We start from the raw sequence: 14,351 nt of genomic DNA, 5'->3' as shown, positions 1-14,351 counted from the left end.
TCTTTTATCACTTTATGAGCTCAAAGAGGACATCAGAGAATTCTCTCTTTGGAGTCTGTTATCTCCTCATGCAGAAATCATTTACCCGTGACCCCAATCTTCTCCACCGACCTGAGTTTTCAACAAGCCTTTCATTTTGACTTGTCAGGTCACATATTATCACTTACACTGCATCACGTCCTATGAGCTTCCAGCACTAACTAGACTCTCATTGCCTCAGACACTCCAGGGACAAACCTGACGTGGCTGAGACATGTACCTCGACGTGCATCTCTTCAAACCAGGTGGGACTCGTCCCCTTCAGACGGGGACATCTTGCAGTAAAACCATGCAGGGAAGCCAATGCAATGGGAGGAGGGATGCTGGCTCATACCTGTGCAAGATGGGGGGTCCGGCTGCCAGAAGAATCTGTTCTCAATCTGCACACAAGTGATTTTGGCTTCCCCTTGCAGAGCATATCCTGGGTTACACTGGAAGACGATGGAGTCTCCTGCCTCCTTGCTGTCACCACTCCGGCTCCCGTTCTGGGGGATCCCTGGGTCATTGCAGGAGGTGGCAGTGGAAACTGACGAGTATTAAAAATGCAGATTTAATAAATACATTTCCTCTTGCTTTATACCGTTTCTCATTGCAAAATGAAGAACCTTGCTTATTTCCAATGCTTTCACAACACATTACGTTTCATAGGGGAACACCAAAGCTCCCTCCCTCTTTGCTACAAATTAAGAAATGCTGTAAAACATTTTGCAGACCATTGGTTGCCAGGTAAGCTCATGAAGCTTCCTTCCTTCCCGGGCACTGCAGCACTGTCCTTAAGCACAAACCCAAGCCATGGCTTCGTGCTCCATCCTTCCTCCTTCAGGATCTCAAGTCATCACACACACAAAATCTGCCTTTAACTCTGCACTGAACATCTGCCACTCCAGCTGGTAGAGGCTCCGGGGAACCTCTTCAAGAACACGACACACAGTGCAAGTTTGATGCGTAAATGTGGCACATGCGTCTTTATTTACCAAGTCCAGCCATCACTGATCTTACATGGCATTTTTTGAAGAATTCTATGTATGACACACTGCAAAATAAACTCATCTGCTAGCACTTCTCACTTCCCCTGTGTGGGAGGGGAAATTTTGCCTTTAGCCCTGTGAGCATCATGCCTGACCTTTTGGAAACAGACCTGCCTTGTTGCCATGTCCCTGCAGGCTGAGCTGAGCCCTGTTGGTATCCCAGCCCTCCCCAGGCAGCTGGGGCAGGCAGCACAGCTCCATTTAACTGCAGGGAAAGTCTTGGAGTAACACAAGTTGTGCAAGCTTATATAGATCATTGAAGTTCACAAGATCCAAAACTGTCAACTTCTGAGCTTAGGGCTGGCTGCTTAGTCACACCTTGTGAACAAAGGCTTTGAGCAGAAGCATTCAATAAAGACCAGCTCTGTATCAGGCACCAGAGCAGAGCTTATTTCCTGCTATGTTGATACGAGCCCATTACACCTAGCTGGTTTACAGCAAGCTCTTCTTAAAAGAGCCAGAGGAAATCCCTCACTTACTTTCTGTGCAGCTGAAGATAAGGCAAGGCAGCATCCTGGTCCTCCCTGGCAGACAGACACGAGCCTGGCATGAAGCAAGGAAGGCAGAGCTCTCCTCTGCCATGGTCTCCCAGAAGGTCTTGCAGCATTGCCAGCCTTTCCCCTTAGAGCTGATTTGCTCTCCAGGCCACCCAACAGAGCCAGAACAGAAAGCTATGGGCAACAACTTGGGAGCGACAGAATCAGCTCTGCTGCTTTAATGTGCTGGAGTCCCAGAGAAGCTACATTACCATTCAATAGTTCATCGAGCTATTTACTGCCATCTCCAAAATGGACAAGTGCTGGTTGGGTACTGAAAAAGTCAGTGAAGGCCTGGAAACCTCTTTGCATATCGAAATGTATCGCCCTAATGTAATTGGAATAAATGTGCTTGCAAAGCCAGGTCTTAGGCAATGACCAGCAGGACTCAGGCAATGACAAACTGCAGTTGCATTACAGGCCGTGCTGCTGCTTGCAATGACATCCGTACAGCAAATAGAGCTTTTTGGGATCTGCATCTCAGGGGACCCAATTTGAGGCATTTTAAATAGACTTGGTTTGCAGAGGCCGCTGACCAACTGCTCTCAGAACGCCCAGCAGAAGCTGCCTGTAATGCTGCTGTCTCCAAGGGATGTGCTGGGAATGTGGTGGAAAATATCTGTAATTCCTTCTGTGTGTTCCACGATGTGCTGCTCTTTGCCTTGCTGCCAAACTCACCACTGCAAAGGTGACAGCAGCAAAAGGGAGCACAGAATTCAACTGCATTGCAAGGAGAAAATATGAGAGTCTTCTCTATGTGTGGAGACCCAAAAGCATAAATAGCCACAAGTTCTTGCTACTGCATTCAATGCCATCTTGGGTACAGAAATCAAATGCAAAGACAAGCTTGGACAACACTGAGAAAAGAATGCAAAGCTTACCTGAAAACTGAATGGCGAAACCCTGCTTGCTTGTGAAGAAATCAGTGTTGAACTGCAGGATGACAGAATTGAAAGTACTGTGGACGTCGCTGGGCAGAACGGACCCACTCATCTCCTTCAGGAGGATCCCATTCTCCACCGGGCCGTCCCAGATCCTCAGCACATCGTGGAACTCCTCGGTGTGGAAAACCATGAAATGGAGTCTGTGAGGCACAAAGAAACAGAGGTCAGACCCAAACTGAGCTCTGCCACCACTGCTGGGAGGGTTACAACAGCACTTATACCAACCTCAGAGCCACTGAATAGGAAAGGTGCTCTCCTGCTGTCTGTCACTATTTCAGCCTTCTACCAATATTTGTCTATAAATCCCAAGAGCTCCTACCTGCACACCTCCCTACTCACACACATCCATCAATGGCCAACAGCAAAGACATGGGTGGCAGAGCTTTCTGAAATGCTGTCCCCTTTCTGGTTCTCCCTGCACCACTAACCTGGCCCCAGGCTCTCGAGCCGTAATGCAGAGAGGTCCAAAGGCAGCAGTCAGCCTCCAGCTTAAGTCCACTGCTGCTTTCACACTGCGTGTGCTCAGACCTTCAGCCAAGGACATAAGGAGAATGTGCTGCAGGGAGGCACAGAGGCTGCGAACTGGAGGACAGAGGCTTTGCCCTTGCTTTTACTGAGCTCTATTACAGATAACAACCAAAGTACTGAGAAACTTATTCCAAAAGGAAAATTAGCAGTAAATGTGCTCAGGTCCCTCCAGACAACTGATGGATTCTCGTGCAATTCACACGTTGTCCCTGCAGTTACACACAGCAACAACCTTGGCCGTCCTTTTGCTTCTTTTTTTTGCTGTCCTACAAGGAGCAGCTTTTTGTCTACCGATGAAATGCATTGATTTTTGTTACCTGCTCTCAGATCAAAGAATTTGCTCCTGGCACCGAGCTGATCTTGTACACCAGGGGGGGAAAGAAAAGGAAAGGAAAATAACACCGCTCTCTATTTAAATAGTGTCATGCTGGAAAAGAAACCCTCAGCACAGCATGAAGTGCCCCAGGGGTTAATGAAACAGGGCAGCAAAGTTGGGTGGCAAACAGCAATTGCAAACCAGGGAGTGTATGTGTGTCTGTTAACACATGGACACAACTAATCCCCTCTCACAGCACAACCCTTTAACTTTCATGGCAGTAATGGACACACTCGTTTCTCTCTCTCATTCCTTCCTTTCCTTCTCCTCCTTCCGCGCAGATACAGCTTTATTCAAAAAGCTGTGGTGATTAATTTTAATGTAGGTTATAAATGAGGGCTTTATACAATTACATCATGCGTGAAGAGGATTATTTTTCCAATGGATTACCATAAAAATGAACTTGCTGAGAATGTGCTCTCAACTACCCAGAGATCATCTGTTCTCCTGTGCCGTCAAATAAAGGAGCAGAAGAAGGGAGCTTTCATCTCTGGTGACAAAGGGAGGCTCTCAAGGTGCACTGCCATACATATGCCTGGCATCACTGCATCCCTTCATTCCAGCCCCAGCCCCTTCCAAGCTCTGTGATGCTGCAAACACGAACCCAAAGCTCTGCTCCCAGTGATGCTCTAACAGAGGACAGGACTGAGTTGGCTGAAGCAGATTTTAGATGAGGCCACCTCCTGTACTTTGAGGGGGAACAAAAGTGGGGGCTCATGCCTACATTGTCCAACAGAAACCTGCAGAATACTTTACAGCAGAAGGACAGAAAGAGGAGAATTCAACTGGAAGCTGCTCGGGCAGGAATTGAGCTGGCTCTGCTCTTCCCTCTACAAGCAATATCAGAAAGCATCCGTTATTGAGCCGCTCTGAGAGCGCACCTAATGGAGGGAATTTCTCCATTAAGGAAGAAAGAAAATCCTGAAGCAGGTCTATCCCCACATAATCTATTGACAAAAGCACCGCGGCGCTCAGCGTGATGAACAGTCAATGCTGAAGAGCAGATGAGTGCTGATACAGCAAGGGCTCCGTGGTGAAGGCAGAAGTGCACGTTCAGAAGCCATCCTGAGCCTTTCCCTTTATGAAAGCAATTGTAATTTATCTGTTCTTCTTATGATAAAACCATAAAACAATAAGATTAGATGATGAAAGCTGGGTGTTGGGCCTCGTTTTTCCAGCTGGGGACCCCCATGCCTCACCATTCATTCTCACAAGTCCATTTTGGTGCTAACTTACTCCAACACTGCAAATGGATCCATCCACCCAAACCAGCTCCATCGCTGCCTTCCATTCCCCTTTCCTGGGATGTGATCTTCCAAACAATTTTATACAGTTTTATAAGCTGAAAGTAAAAACCAGCACAAAGAGCTTCTACTCACCCTATCGTGCAACCAGCTTCAGCCTCTATGGACCAAATGCAGTTCAGGTTGTGATCGTAGGGTGTGGGGTAACCAGGGGACAGAATCCGTCCTGACGTCTCTCCTTTGATAGAACCCCCACACTCAGCTGGAAGAGACACGTGGGTTAGTGAGAAGATTCGCTGCATATCAGGGCTCCTACCTGGCAACAACACAAACCTCAGCCTAGCAATACAACAGAGGATTTGTCCCTTTTTAAAGAGATTCTTACAGCCTACAAGACAAAGCAAAGGAGTCGCTGCATTCAACTAAGGGAGAGTCATCAAATAGCACTTCCTAACAGCTGATGTGTTGTCAGAGTTCCCCTTCACCTACAGACGAAGGCTGTAAGAACTTTGCTGTGCCCTGGAAACCCTCATTACTCCCACGGATTTGGATGCACAAAACTCAACAGCAGAGTTTTCTAAGCACTAAGATCTTCATCTGGAGAGTTACAGCTAAAGGGGAAGCCGGGACTTGGTGAGGAGAAGACAGAGGGAATTAAAATACCCGAAAAATTGGAATGAGGTGTCATGTAGCTCTCAAGTCAACACGGCTCTGATGTGTCAAACACCAGGACATGCTGCTGTCTGCCACTGCCAGGCAGTGCTGCTGCATTTAACACAATGTGTTCATCAAGTGAAAGGACAAGGACTGCAAAAGCAGCAGCCTCCTTGCAGAGAAGCACAAAACCTCATCCAATCTGTGCTCACAGCAGCGCTTTGTGTTAACACTGCCTGGAGAAGTTTGTTTTGCAGCTATCGCTGCTCTCCATCTGAAGATGCCTTACAAGGGATCCTTATCATTACCTTTTGATGTAGATGGCTGCAATCAATATTAAAGATAATATCGCATGTAATAGCTACAGAGAAAGGAAGGGCGTTGGTGCAGTGCCCACAAGCAAAGAATGCAATGGAGGGCAAGAGCTCTCACCTACACAGGTTGGCAAGGGCTGATCCCAGGCTCTCCGCTCCCCAGTCAGACACACCAGCACTCTGCTGCCCCGCAGGGTATAGCCAGGGTCACAGCTGAACGACACGGAGCTGCCAGCAAAGTGCCCCTCATCGTGGACCTTGTAGCCAAACTGCGGGATGCCGGGATCCTCACATTTGATGAGTTCAAAACCTGGATGGGAGAAACAGCATCAGATCAAGCATTTAACAGTAAGAATGTGTTAACACAAAACCACACCATGTATTTTCCTCCTAAGAAAACGCTCTGATGGAAGAAACAGCCCATTCAGAATTCTGTCTCTTGTGGGCAGAGCTCCTCTCCCCTGCTCTGATTCCACTTCAGACTACAAGACGACGATGTCCCTCTTCTCATGCAGCTGTAACACAGAACCATACAATTACACCTTGGATCTGGGCCTAAGACTTACTAGTAAACTGCAGCTCAAAGCCTTTGCTGGTGTTCTCGCTGTTGGTGATGAACTCGAGCCACATGCTGCTGGAAGTGCTGTTGATGCTGGTGCTGAGCATTTCCGAGCGGCTGAAGGAACCCAGCAGGCGAGCAGAGCTGTTACTGCCATCATAGACCTGGGAGGAATAAAAAACACAGTCTGGAAAACACCTTTTATTGCCACTTTAGGGGTCAAAACCAGTCTTTCCATGCACTTCAACAAGGACAGAGCCGTTCTTGAATGGCACCTTCCGGAGGTCAGCCCCAGCTCACTCTATTCAAACTCAAGAGCATCTAATTCCTTTCAGACTGTGCTCTCATTAGCATCACTGCCCTTCATTGCTTGAGACAGAGTTACCTTGAGGACATCTCCTGCTTCCAGTTCAAAAGTCCTGGCTTTCAGCTGGATCCCCTTTCCCGGCTGTGTCTGGATGGAGTAGATGCACTCGTGGTTGTTGTTGTAGTTTATTGGGTAGTTGGGGGACAGCAGAACACCTTGAGTTCCAGTTACAGATGAACCACATTCAGCTACAGAAAGACACAAAACCGCCCTTTAATAACCCACGTGTGCATTTGAGCCGTACAGCACATGCAGGTGATTCCTTCAAATGGCCACGGATGCTCATTCCTTCCTACACCCACCTGCTCAGGGCACTGCAACCCATTTGGTCTGGTGCAGGGGTCAGCACAGAGCTGAGACAGGGGCAGGATGATGGGATAAGCTGCTCTTGTTCTTTAACCAGATCCATCCCTAGAGCAGGACCTGAATGCAATGTGCCTGGGCTGCCAGCAAACACAGATCTCTAAGGGCCTTAGGAAGGAGCTTTCCAGTTTCCAGCTGTACCCAGATCACCAGACAAGCAATCCAATCCATCACCACAAACCAGCACGCTAACTCTAAGCCAGCTACTGCTGAGATCTGGGCACGTGGAACTCGTGTGTCCATTTAGGGCTGTCTGCAAACCAGCCTTAGAGCCGTGTTATGATGCTTTTTGATTCCTATTCCCCCGATGAGTTTTCTCTGCAACCTCATTATTATTCATGTCCTGAAGAGGCTGCTTGTCACAGCAGGATGATGCAGCCCTGTGACCTAGGCATTAAACAGTGCTGGGAAACGCATTCAGCATGACAGGACTCAACAGCAAAGCTCAACAGACTGCGAAAGCAAACTGGCTCTTGCTGGGACATAACATCCCTCAAGGGCCACAGATGAGGAACATCCACCTAGCAGGCTTTGCTGGAGAGATACCAGGTATAAACGTGGTCTGTCTCATCTGCACGCATCCCTGTGCTGCTCTGTGTGACCCAGGCAGCAGCAGAGCACTGCATATTGTACAACAAACCCAGGAATACGTTCAATCTTAACTTCTGCAAAAGCCTGAGGTGCTGGCAATCCTTCTTCCCTCCTACTTTATTGCTGTTACGCTGTACTCCTGTTCTGTTGTGCTCAGAGGGCACTGTGGGCAGCTCACCAGGCAACCCGCAGCCCCTCTGCATTAGGGCTGACAGCCAGCAATTGGCTCAGTGTTTCAGGTGACCTCCTCCTCTCCTCTCCCCTACACGTCTATTTATTAGTATAAATAACTGCAAGAGGGATTGCAAAAAAGAACTTGCAGTGGTTGGAGGAGGAAGAATTGAAGGTGGAAGAGACAACCACACTCAGGTGAAACCCACGTTCCTTAAGAGCACCCACCCTGAAGCAGCCCTTCATCTCCATCCTATTATGTTTCACAGCACACTGATTCAAAGGGAGGTTGGCCCTAAAACCACACTGCTTTACAGAACCCATCCCTACAGGGCTGCCGGAGCTCCCCCAGGTTGCAACTCACTCACTGAGGACCCCAAACCATCACACACTGTGTGTTCCAACCAGAGAGAGGGCTGCAGCCCTTCTGCCCACCCCACATCCAGGTACAGGGCTGAAGCTCATCCCAGCTCCCTCTCCCCACCTCTTCACCACTCAACCCTGGGATAACACCACGCACTTCCCTGCCCCACTAACCACTCCAGCACAGTGCAACCAGCCAAGCAAAATGAAAGCACATGACCACCTACCAACACACCTTGGCAGAGGCGAACTCCACACACGTCGTCTCCCCCCGAGGCAGGTGATGCGCGCTGTGCCCTCCAGGCGGTACCCGGGGAAACAGGAGAAGGTGAGGACATCACCCACACCAAACTGCAGCCCCTTCCTGATGCTGTAGGCTGGGACCTCCGGCTCATCGCAGGGCTCCAAGTCGTATTCTATGGGGGGCAGATGGGCAGTTATTGCACGGCACTGTGATGCCTCGTACACCAAAGGGCGCTCCAAGCCCTGTGGGTTGTGATCCAGATGTGGGTCAGGTCTGAAAAAGAAGCAACTCGTGCAACACATACGACCTGTTAGACCAAGAACACCAGAGCCTGGATCTCACTCCCACCCCTCAGGGTCCCACCAGATAACTCACTTAAACCATTCCTCATTTCCTATCATTGCTGCCAGCCAAAGCAGAAAGTGACACCAGCGATGGCAAAGCACAACAGAGGTTTGTCATCCTCCCCCTGGTTTAGTAAAAGGAAGATGAACTGATCCGGATGGGATTTCTGTTGCTTCTACAATTACTAATCCTGGAAATGAGTGAACACAGCATCCTGCTTGGGGAATGCAAGAGAACATTTAAGCTGCTACTAAATGAAAGGTCATGTAGCAGTATGGAGAAGAGCCAAACGTGTGCCTTTGGCCACAGACCATTTGAAAGGAAACCTCTTTTGGGGGTTATCTGAACAAATAACAGAGCTGCCAAATACAAAGTAGTACTTATATCAATAAAGAGAACTAACATACATAACTGGTTCCCATTTTCATTTTCTAAGAAAGGAAATAAGTCCCCAAATACGCTGAAAGTAACAGTTACGATTGGACAACGTGAGGCAATTTGTTTGGACAAAAAGCCATTTTTTCCCCATCAAAATGAAAGCGAATTGGAATCTTTATGCCTAGTTTTCACAGTGTACCACATGGAAATCCCTGACTTCAGAGGGCAGAACAAAGGCACCGGGAACCTGTTTGGAGCATGGCAGGTTTTAACTGCATCTATGGCAGCAGATCTGTACCTCAACGACAGCAAACACATCAGACCCAAATAACTGCAGTCATGGCCCTTCCTCACCTCCAGCCACCCACAGAACCTATTCCCAAGATGAGAGTTAAAGTGTAAAGGAAAGGGAAAGAATGAAGTCCATCCACCTCTGTCCTTACCTGAGAAGGTGATGTTGAAGCCCTCATAGGACATGGAGAAGTCTGAGATGAAGCGGATTTGTGCCGTGAAGTTCCCAAAGAGCCCAGCACTGAATGGGGCAGGCAGGCGGGAGCCAGTGAGCTGCTTCAAGGGCTGAGCAAAGCTGGAATTCTCGGTGATGAGGAGGTAATCGTGGCCATTCTCCAGGTGGAAGGTATGGAAGGTGAAGAACACACCTACAGGAGAGAACCAGCAGCACCTCAAACCAAAGCCTGCTGTGCTCCCTACAATGACATGGGGTTCTTTTATCCTGATTTCCACTAAGAGCAGCCCAATGGAAAAGAAAAACTGTACTGAAAAGAGAGTCGCAATCTGATCGCTGCTCCTTGCATTGGGAGTGCCCATTGGCATGACCAAGTTCTTGCATTTAAGTCAATGATTAACAGCAAAGAGACTGCCAACCTGGGGAGACCCGAGGGCTTGTCTCACTCTGCATCCCATCTCTGCCAAAGTACAGCATCAGCTGCTTGTAGGAAATCTGTAAATAAGGATCAGAGGAATTACCTCCTCCTTGCTCCCCATTCCCCATTAATTTTGGAGATCGGCATGAGATGAACCCAGAGACTGATTAAAGCTCTGGAGCATGAGCTTTAAATCCATCCCAGCAGAATTTCTGTCAGCATCCAATGATAACTCTGAATATTCCACTCATCCCTATTAATTGTCTATCCAAAGCAGTTTCCTTCCCAGGATAGAAGGACTCGGAGGTGTCTGACCAACACAAACCCATCCCATGGCCATGGCTGGGAAGGTGCAGGGAACCTCAGCTGTGTCACATCCCCATGGCAGCACATCCCTTGTAAGCATTAGCTGGAGCCTGGCAGAAACTGTTTACTTCATCTGTTCCCCTCAGTGGAACTCCATAAAGGCAGGAAAGTTTTAAACGTTCCCAAACGTTTATTCTCCGTCCCAGCAGTACAATTGATTCAAAGCTGATACGAACTGCTTCGGCGTGAAATCTCGGTGAGATGCAGGGAATACAAACTGCTGTAAGCGTTTCTTGTTTATCAGCTGACAGTAGATTTATACCCGTGCCTTTACAAAACCCCATCTAAAGAAGAGAAATGTCACACCTCCCCCCTCCCCAACATCAACAGAGCTCCGTGCCAGCAACAACAGCTCCCAATTGCAGGGCTTCAGAGATAACAAACCCAACCACACACACAGGGCTCTCCAGCAGCAGAGCCCACCAAGGGCCGGGTAGCTGCAGCCATACAGGCTAATTACAAACTCATTCTAAAGGACGTGAGACTCTGATTAAACCTTTGCACTGGTCTGCAATTTACCGTGGCACAAAATGTCTCTGTGAATGCAATTGGTGTTGGTGTATTTTTTTTCCTCGGTAAAAGAAACAAGAAAACAAATTATAGGGAAAAGAAATCACTTTGAAGTTCCAAGATGAAAAATAAGAGTCTCTTTTTAAGCGCTTGAACATCTTCAGAATTAAGCTGCTTTTAAAGCTGAACTGTACAGCCCACGAGTCCATAAAGTCAATCTGTCTGCAGTCACACAAAGACAACTATTATAACAATGAATGCGTTTCGGTTGGGGCTCTCATGGGCTGCCCACATGCAAGAAGTTCACAAAGATCTGGGGGTAACCTGAGGTTGGCTTTTACAGTGCAGGCAGTTCCATGGGGTCAACAGAAATAGCCAAAGCAAAACCCCAATGACACTCAGCCATCTTGTGGGATAAGGGAACTCAGCCACAGCAAGAAGAGTTTCTTGTACTGCTGCATAGGGGACAAAGAGTCCATGCAGCTGTGTGGGCATCCCCCACTATCTGTAAATGCACAGTCCTTCAAGCCTTGCTTAGTTGTACTAAAATATCTTCTGATATTAGCAAAAAGAAACCCAACAAAGGTGCACAGGCCATCAGTTGTTACACTCCCTTATATAAAAGTGTCAGTTTGCTGCATTGTGCTTAGCTTAGCAACAGGATAATGCAGCGCCTCGTCACAGAGCTGAATCCAAGGCAGAGTGGATTAATGAAGAGTGGATTGCTGCTACTCAACTGAATAGTTTTCCCAGCATGTGATGGTTCCCTTAATGCACTGTGCTGTTCATTGACAAGTTTATTTGCTGTAATACAAATGGCATCGCAAAATTGGCTCATGATAGCTCCCGTTGTGCTGATATCCAGGATGAGACAGTTACATAACGGCGCATAAAGTTACATAAAGGCTGTACCCTGGGTGCTTACCCCAAGTGCATCCTGACTGCGTGATGAGCCCAAGAGTTGGACTCAATGAATGATCCTTATGGGCCCACTCCAACTCAGGATATTCTGTGATTCTACAAAACAAATACCACCTCTTTTTTCCATATAGTATCTGTTCTCTAATTGTCATCAGTGATACACTTCCCTGAATTTCTCCTCCAAGACACAAAATTGGCTTGTGCCGTGCAGGAGATTGGACTAAACAGGCCCCATGCATTGCCTCCAGGTTGCCACTAGTCCTACCTGGTGGAGCAATGAGAGCTGCAGAACTGAAGTCAAACAGGCAAAACAAAACCATCTTTGGTACCACCCCCTTTCCTGTATCAGCATGGTGGATGCCAGTGGTTGGCAGCCCTGGGAGCTTGAAACCAGCTGATGTTTGAGGTCCTTTTCAACCCAGGCCATTCTATGATGATGATGATTCTGAAGGTTTCTCACCTTTTCCATGTGATGTTTCTATGGTCCACGTGCAGTTCAAGTTATTTGGATAAAAATCAGGAAAGCCTGGGGATAAGATAGTACCACTGGAACCACGAATGTAACCTCCACATAGAGCTGCAGGGAAGACAACGAGCAATCAGCTCTTCTGAAGGTCCAAACAAAGCCCAACCCATGAAAACCAAACCGAGTACCCACATCAAACATCACTGCCAACTTCCCAACTGCTGCACTGCCTTTGCAGTTCAGTGCTTGCCATCTCCTTGCTTCCTCCTGCACTCCTTACCCTCGCAGCTTGGCAGTGGTCGGCTCCATTGGAAGTTTGGCTCACACTCCAGGGCTTCATTGTCACTCAGGGTGTAGCCGGAGTCACAGCTGAACGTCACCAGTGCTCCCACATAGAAATCATTCCCATGGCGCTGCCCATTGACAGGGATCCCCGGATCCAAGCAGTGGTCAGACTGGAGCTTCACAGCTGCAGCAAACAAAGCCAAGGTGCAGTTATTAACATGGAGGAAGGTAATTGATTGAGCCCTCTGTCCTGCTGGAGAGGGCATAATGACGTGAACAAATTGCACTTACTTTCATATCGGATCTGAAAGCCAATGTCAGAGTGGCTTTTGTCAGTGGTGAAGAGGAGGTAGAGGTAGTTGCTGGTACTGATAAGGAATTGGGGCACCTGAGTCCCATCATAGACACCTATTAGTGGGGAAGAGTAGGACCGGCCATCTCGCACTTCCAGGGTGTCATAATTCACCTCAGTCTTAAACCTACAGGAGACACAAGAATACGTCTGAGAAAAAGCTCAAACAACACTGCTAATTTTGCTTGGCTCTAATTCCAAATGTGCTCTAACGATGAGAAGGCAGCACGGGCTGTGAGATAACACACAGGCATACAGATGTAGGGTCAATGAGAAATGCCTACCTGTCAAATGTGATCTTGATGGGGTACCCTGGTTGGGCCTCGATCACCCATGCACAGCTCAGGGAGTCCTTGTAGAAGCCAGGCCAGCCCGGGGACAGGATGGTGCCACTGGGAGATGTCAAGTGGCCCCCGCATGGAGCTGCAATGAGGAAAGGACACATTCAGGTGACAAACAGCACAGAAACTGCTGCAGGATCACAGGGACATACACTGAATTCAGTGCACAACAAAGAGCAAGTCAAAGAGATCACTCTGTGACCACCGAGGGGTCCTTATGCCACAATTAATGGCATATGGATGTCCGGTGCTCTCAAAGCCTTCAAAGACAAACACTGACTGGAAACGCATTACTTCATATATGTTTCCCTGCTGCACTTACAGATATATGAAGTAAATACTTATGTTTGTGATAGGAAAGGACACCCTCTATCAAACCTACGGCCATTTTATGGTCAGCTGCTTGTAAGAGAAAAATTATACAAGAAAATAAGTCCAGCTTCTCCCTCCATCAAACTTACTGAACACAATCAATGCCTCTTATTTCAGTTTCCAAGACAATGGGCAGGACCGTGTGCTTCCTGTGCTCATCCATTTGAACAACCTATGGCCAATTACCAAAATGATTTCTCAGCATTCAAGCACTTCTGTTATCAAAGTGCTGTAAATACCAGTGCAGGGCATCGCTCCTCCAACAGCATAATACAGACAAAGACTTTTCACCTCTAATGAGCAATTTCTATTTTGTTCCTCATTTCTTTTCTATGATAGAAGATGTAAAGGACTCCAAAAAAGCTCAGAGATCTGTAACAAAGCCTTTAATACAACCACTTCATTTCTCCCCATTCCTTCACTGGTTATTGCAGCAGTCATGGCAAGGAGATGCAGATACAATTTATGGCTCCTGATTGCCAGAACCAATTAGAAAGGACTGATGTACCACACCAAGAGACACGCTGACGGTGTGCGTGTGGATGACGGCAGCAATAAGTTCCCTTCTCACAGGGAAGATCTGCACCTTTTGCTGCTTTCGTTACATAAATATTATATAATGTATTTTACATGCACCAAAAACCAGGACAGAAGACGTATCTCCACCTGTCCTCCATTCTCTGTTCTCTAATTCCCTTCATGCCAAGAGGAGCGAGGAAGCTTTCAGTCATGGGTAAATCAAAGCTTTCCTTTACTGCTATTAGAAAAGCACCTGTTTGAGCCGAGCCGAGCAAATAAAATAACCTCCAT

The 14,351-nt window shown here is 47.7% G+C and overlaps 1 protein-coding gene across 5 annotated transcripts in view; it reads right to left on the bottom strand.

Moving 5' to 3' along the window:
- The window catches only part of CSMD2 (CUB and Sushi multiple domains 2), a 211,829-nt gene that overhangs the window by 68,654 nt on the left and 128,824 nt on the right, over positions 1 to 14,351 (bottom strand). For 4 of the 5 annotated variants that reach the window (XM_085518154.1, XM_085518153.1, XM_085518155.1 and 1 more), the window contains 12 exons: positions 13,113 to 13,251; positions 12,768 to 12,955; positions 12,472 to 12,660; positions 12,186 to 12,302; positions 9,488 to 9,703; positions 8,305 to 8,493; positions 6,608 to 6,777; positions 6,230 to 6,386; positions 5,782 to 5,973; positions 4,831 to 4,957; positions 2,485 to 2,687; positions 374 to 565 (listed from right to left, as the gene is read on the bottom strand). In XM_085518154.1, the coding sequence (XP_085374280.1) occupies positions 374 to 565; positions 2,485 to 2,687; positions 4,831 to 4,957; positions 5,782 to 5,973; positions 6,230 to 6,386; positions 6,608 to 6,777; positions 8,305 to 8,493; positions 9,488 to 9,703; positions 12,186 to 12,302; positions 12,472 to 12,660; positions 12,768 to 12,955; positions 13,113 to 13,251 (2,079 nt within the window). Of the gene's footprint in view, positions 1 to 373; positions 566 to 2,484; positions 2,688 to 4,830; positions 4,958 to 5,781; positions 5,974 to 6,229; positions 6,387 to 6,607; positions 6,778 to 8,304; positions 8,494 to 9,487; positions 9,704 to 12,185; positions 12,303 to 12,471; positions 12,661 to 12,767; positions 12,956 to 13,112; positions 13,252 to 14,351 lie in introns of those variants that run through there. The other variant, XM_085518157.1, reaches the window with a different exon arrangement.

This window comes from Coturnix japonica, chromosome 17, assembly GCF_054131305.1.
Source record: "Coturnix japonica strain WE chromosome 17, WE-NBRP24, whole genome shotgun sequence".
Taxonomy (NCBI): domain Eukaryota; kingdom Metazoa; phylum Chordata; class Aves; order Galliformes; family Phasianidae; genus Coturnix; species Coturnix japonica.
Note: the sequence above shows the minus strand (reverse complement) of the source record. Positions and strands in the feature narration are given on the sequence as shown.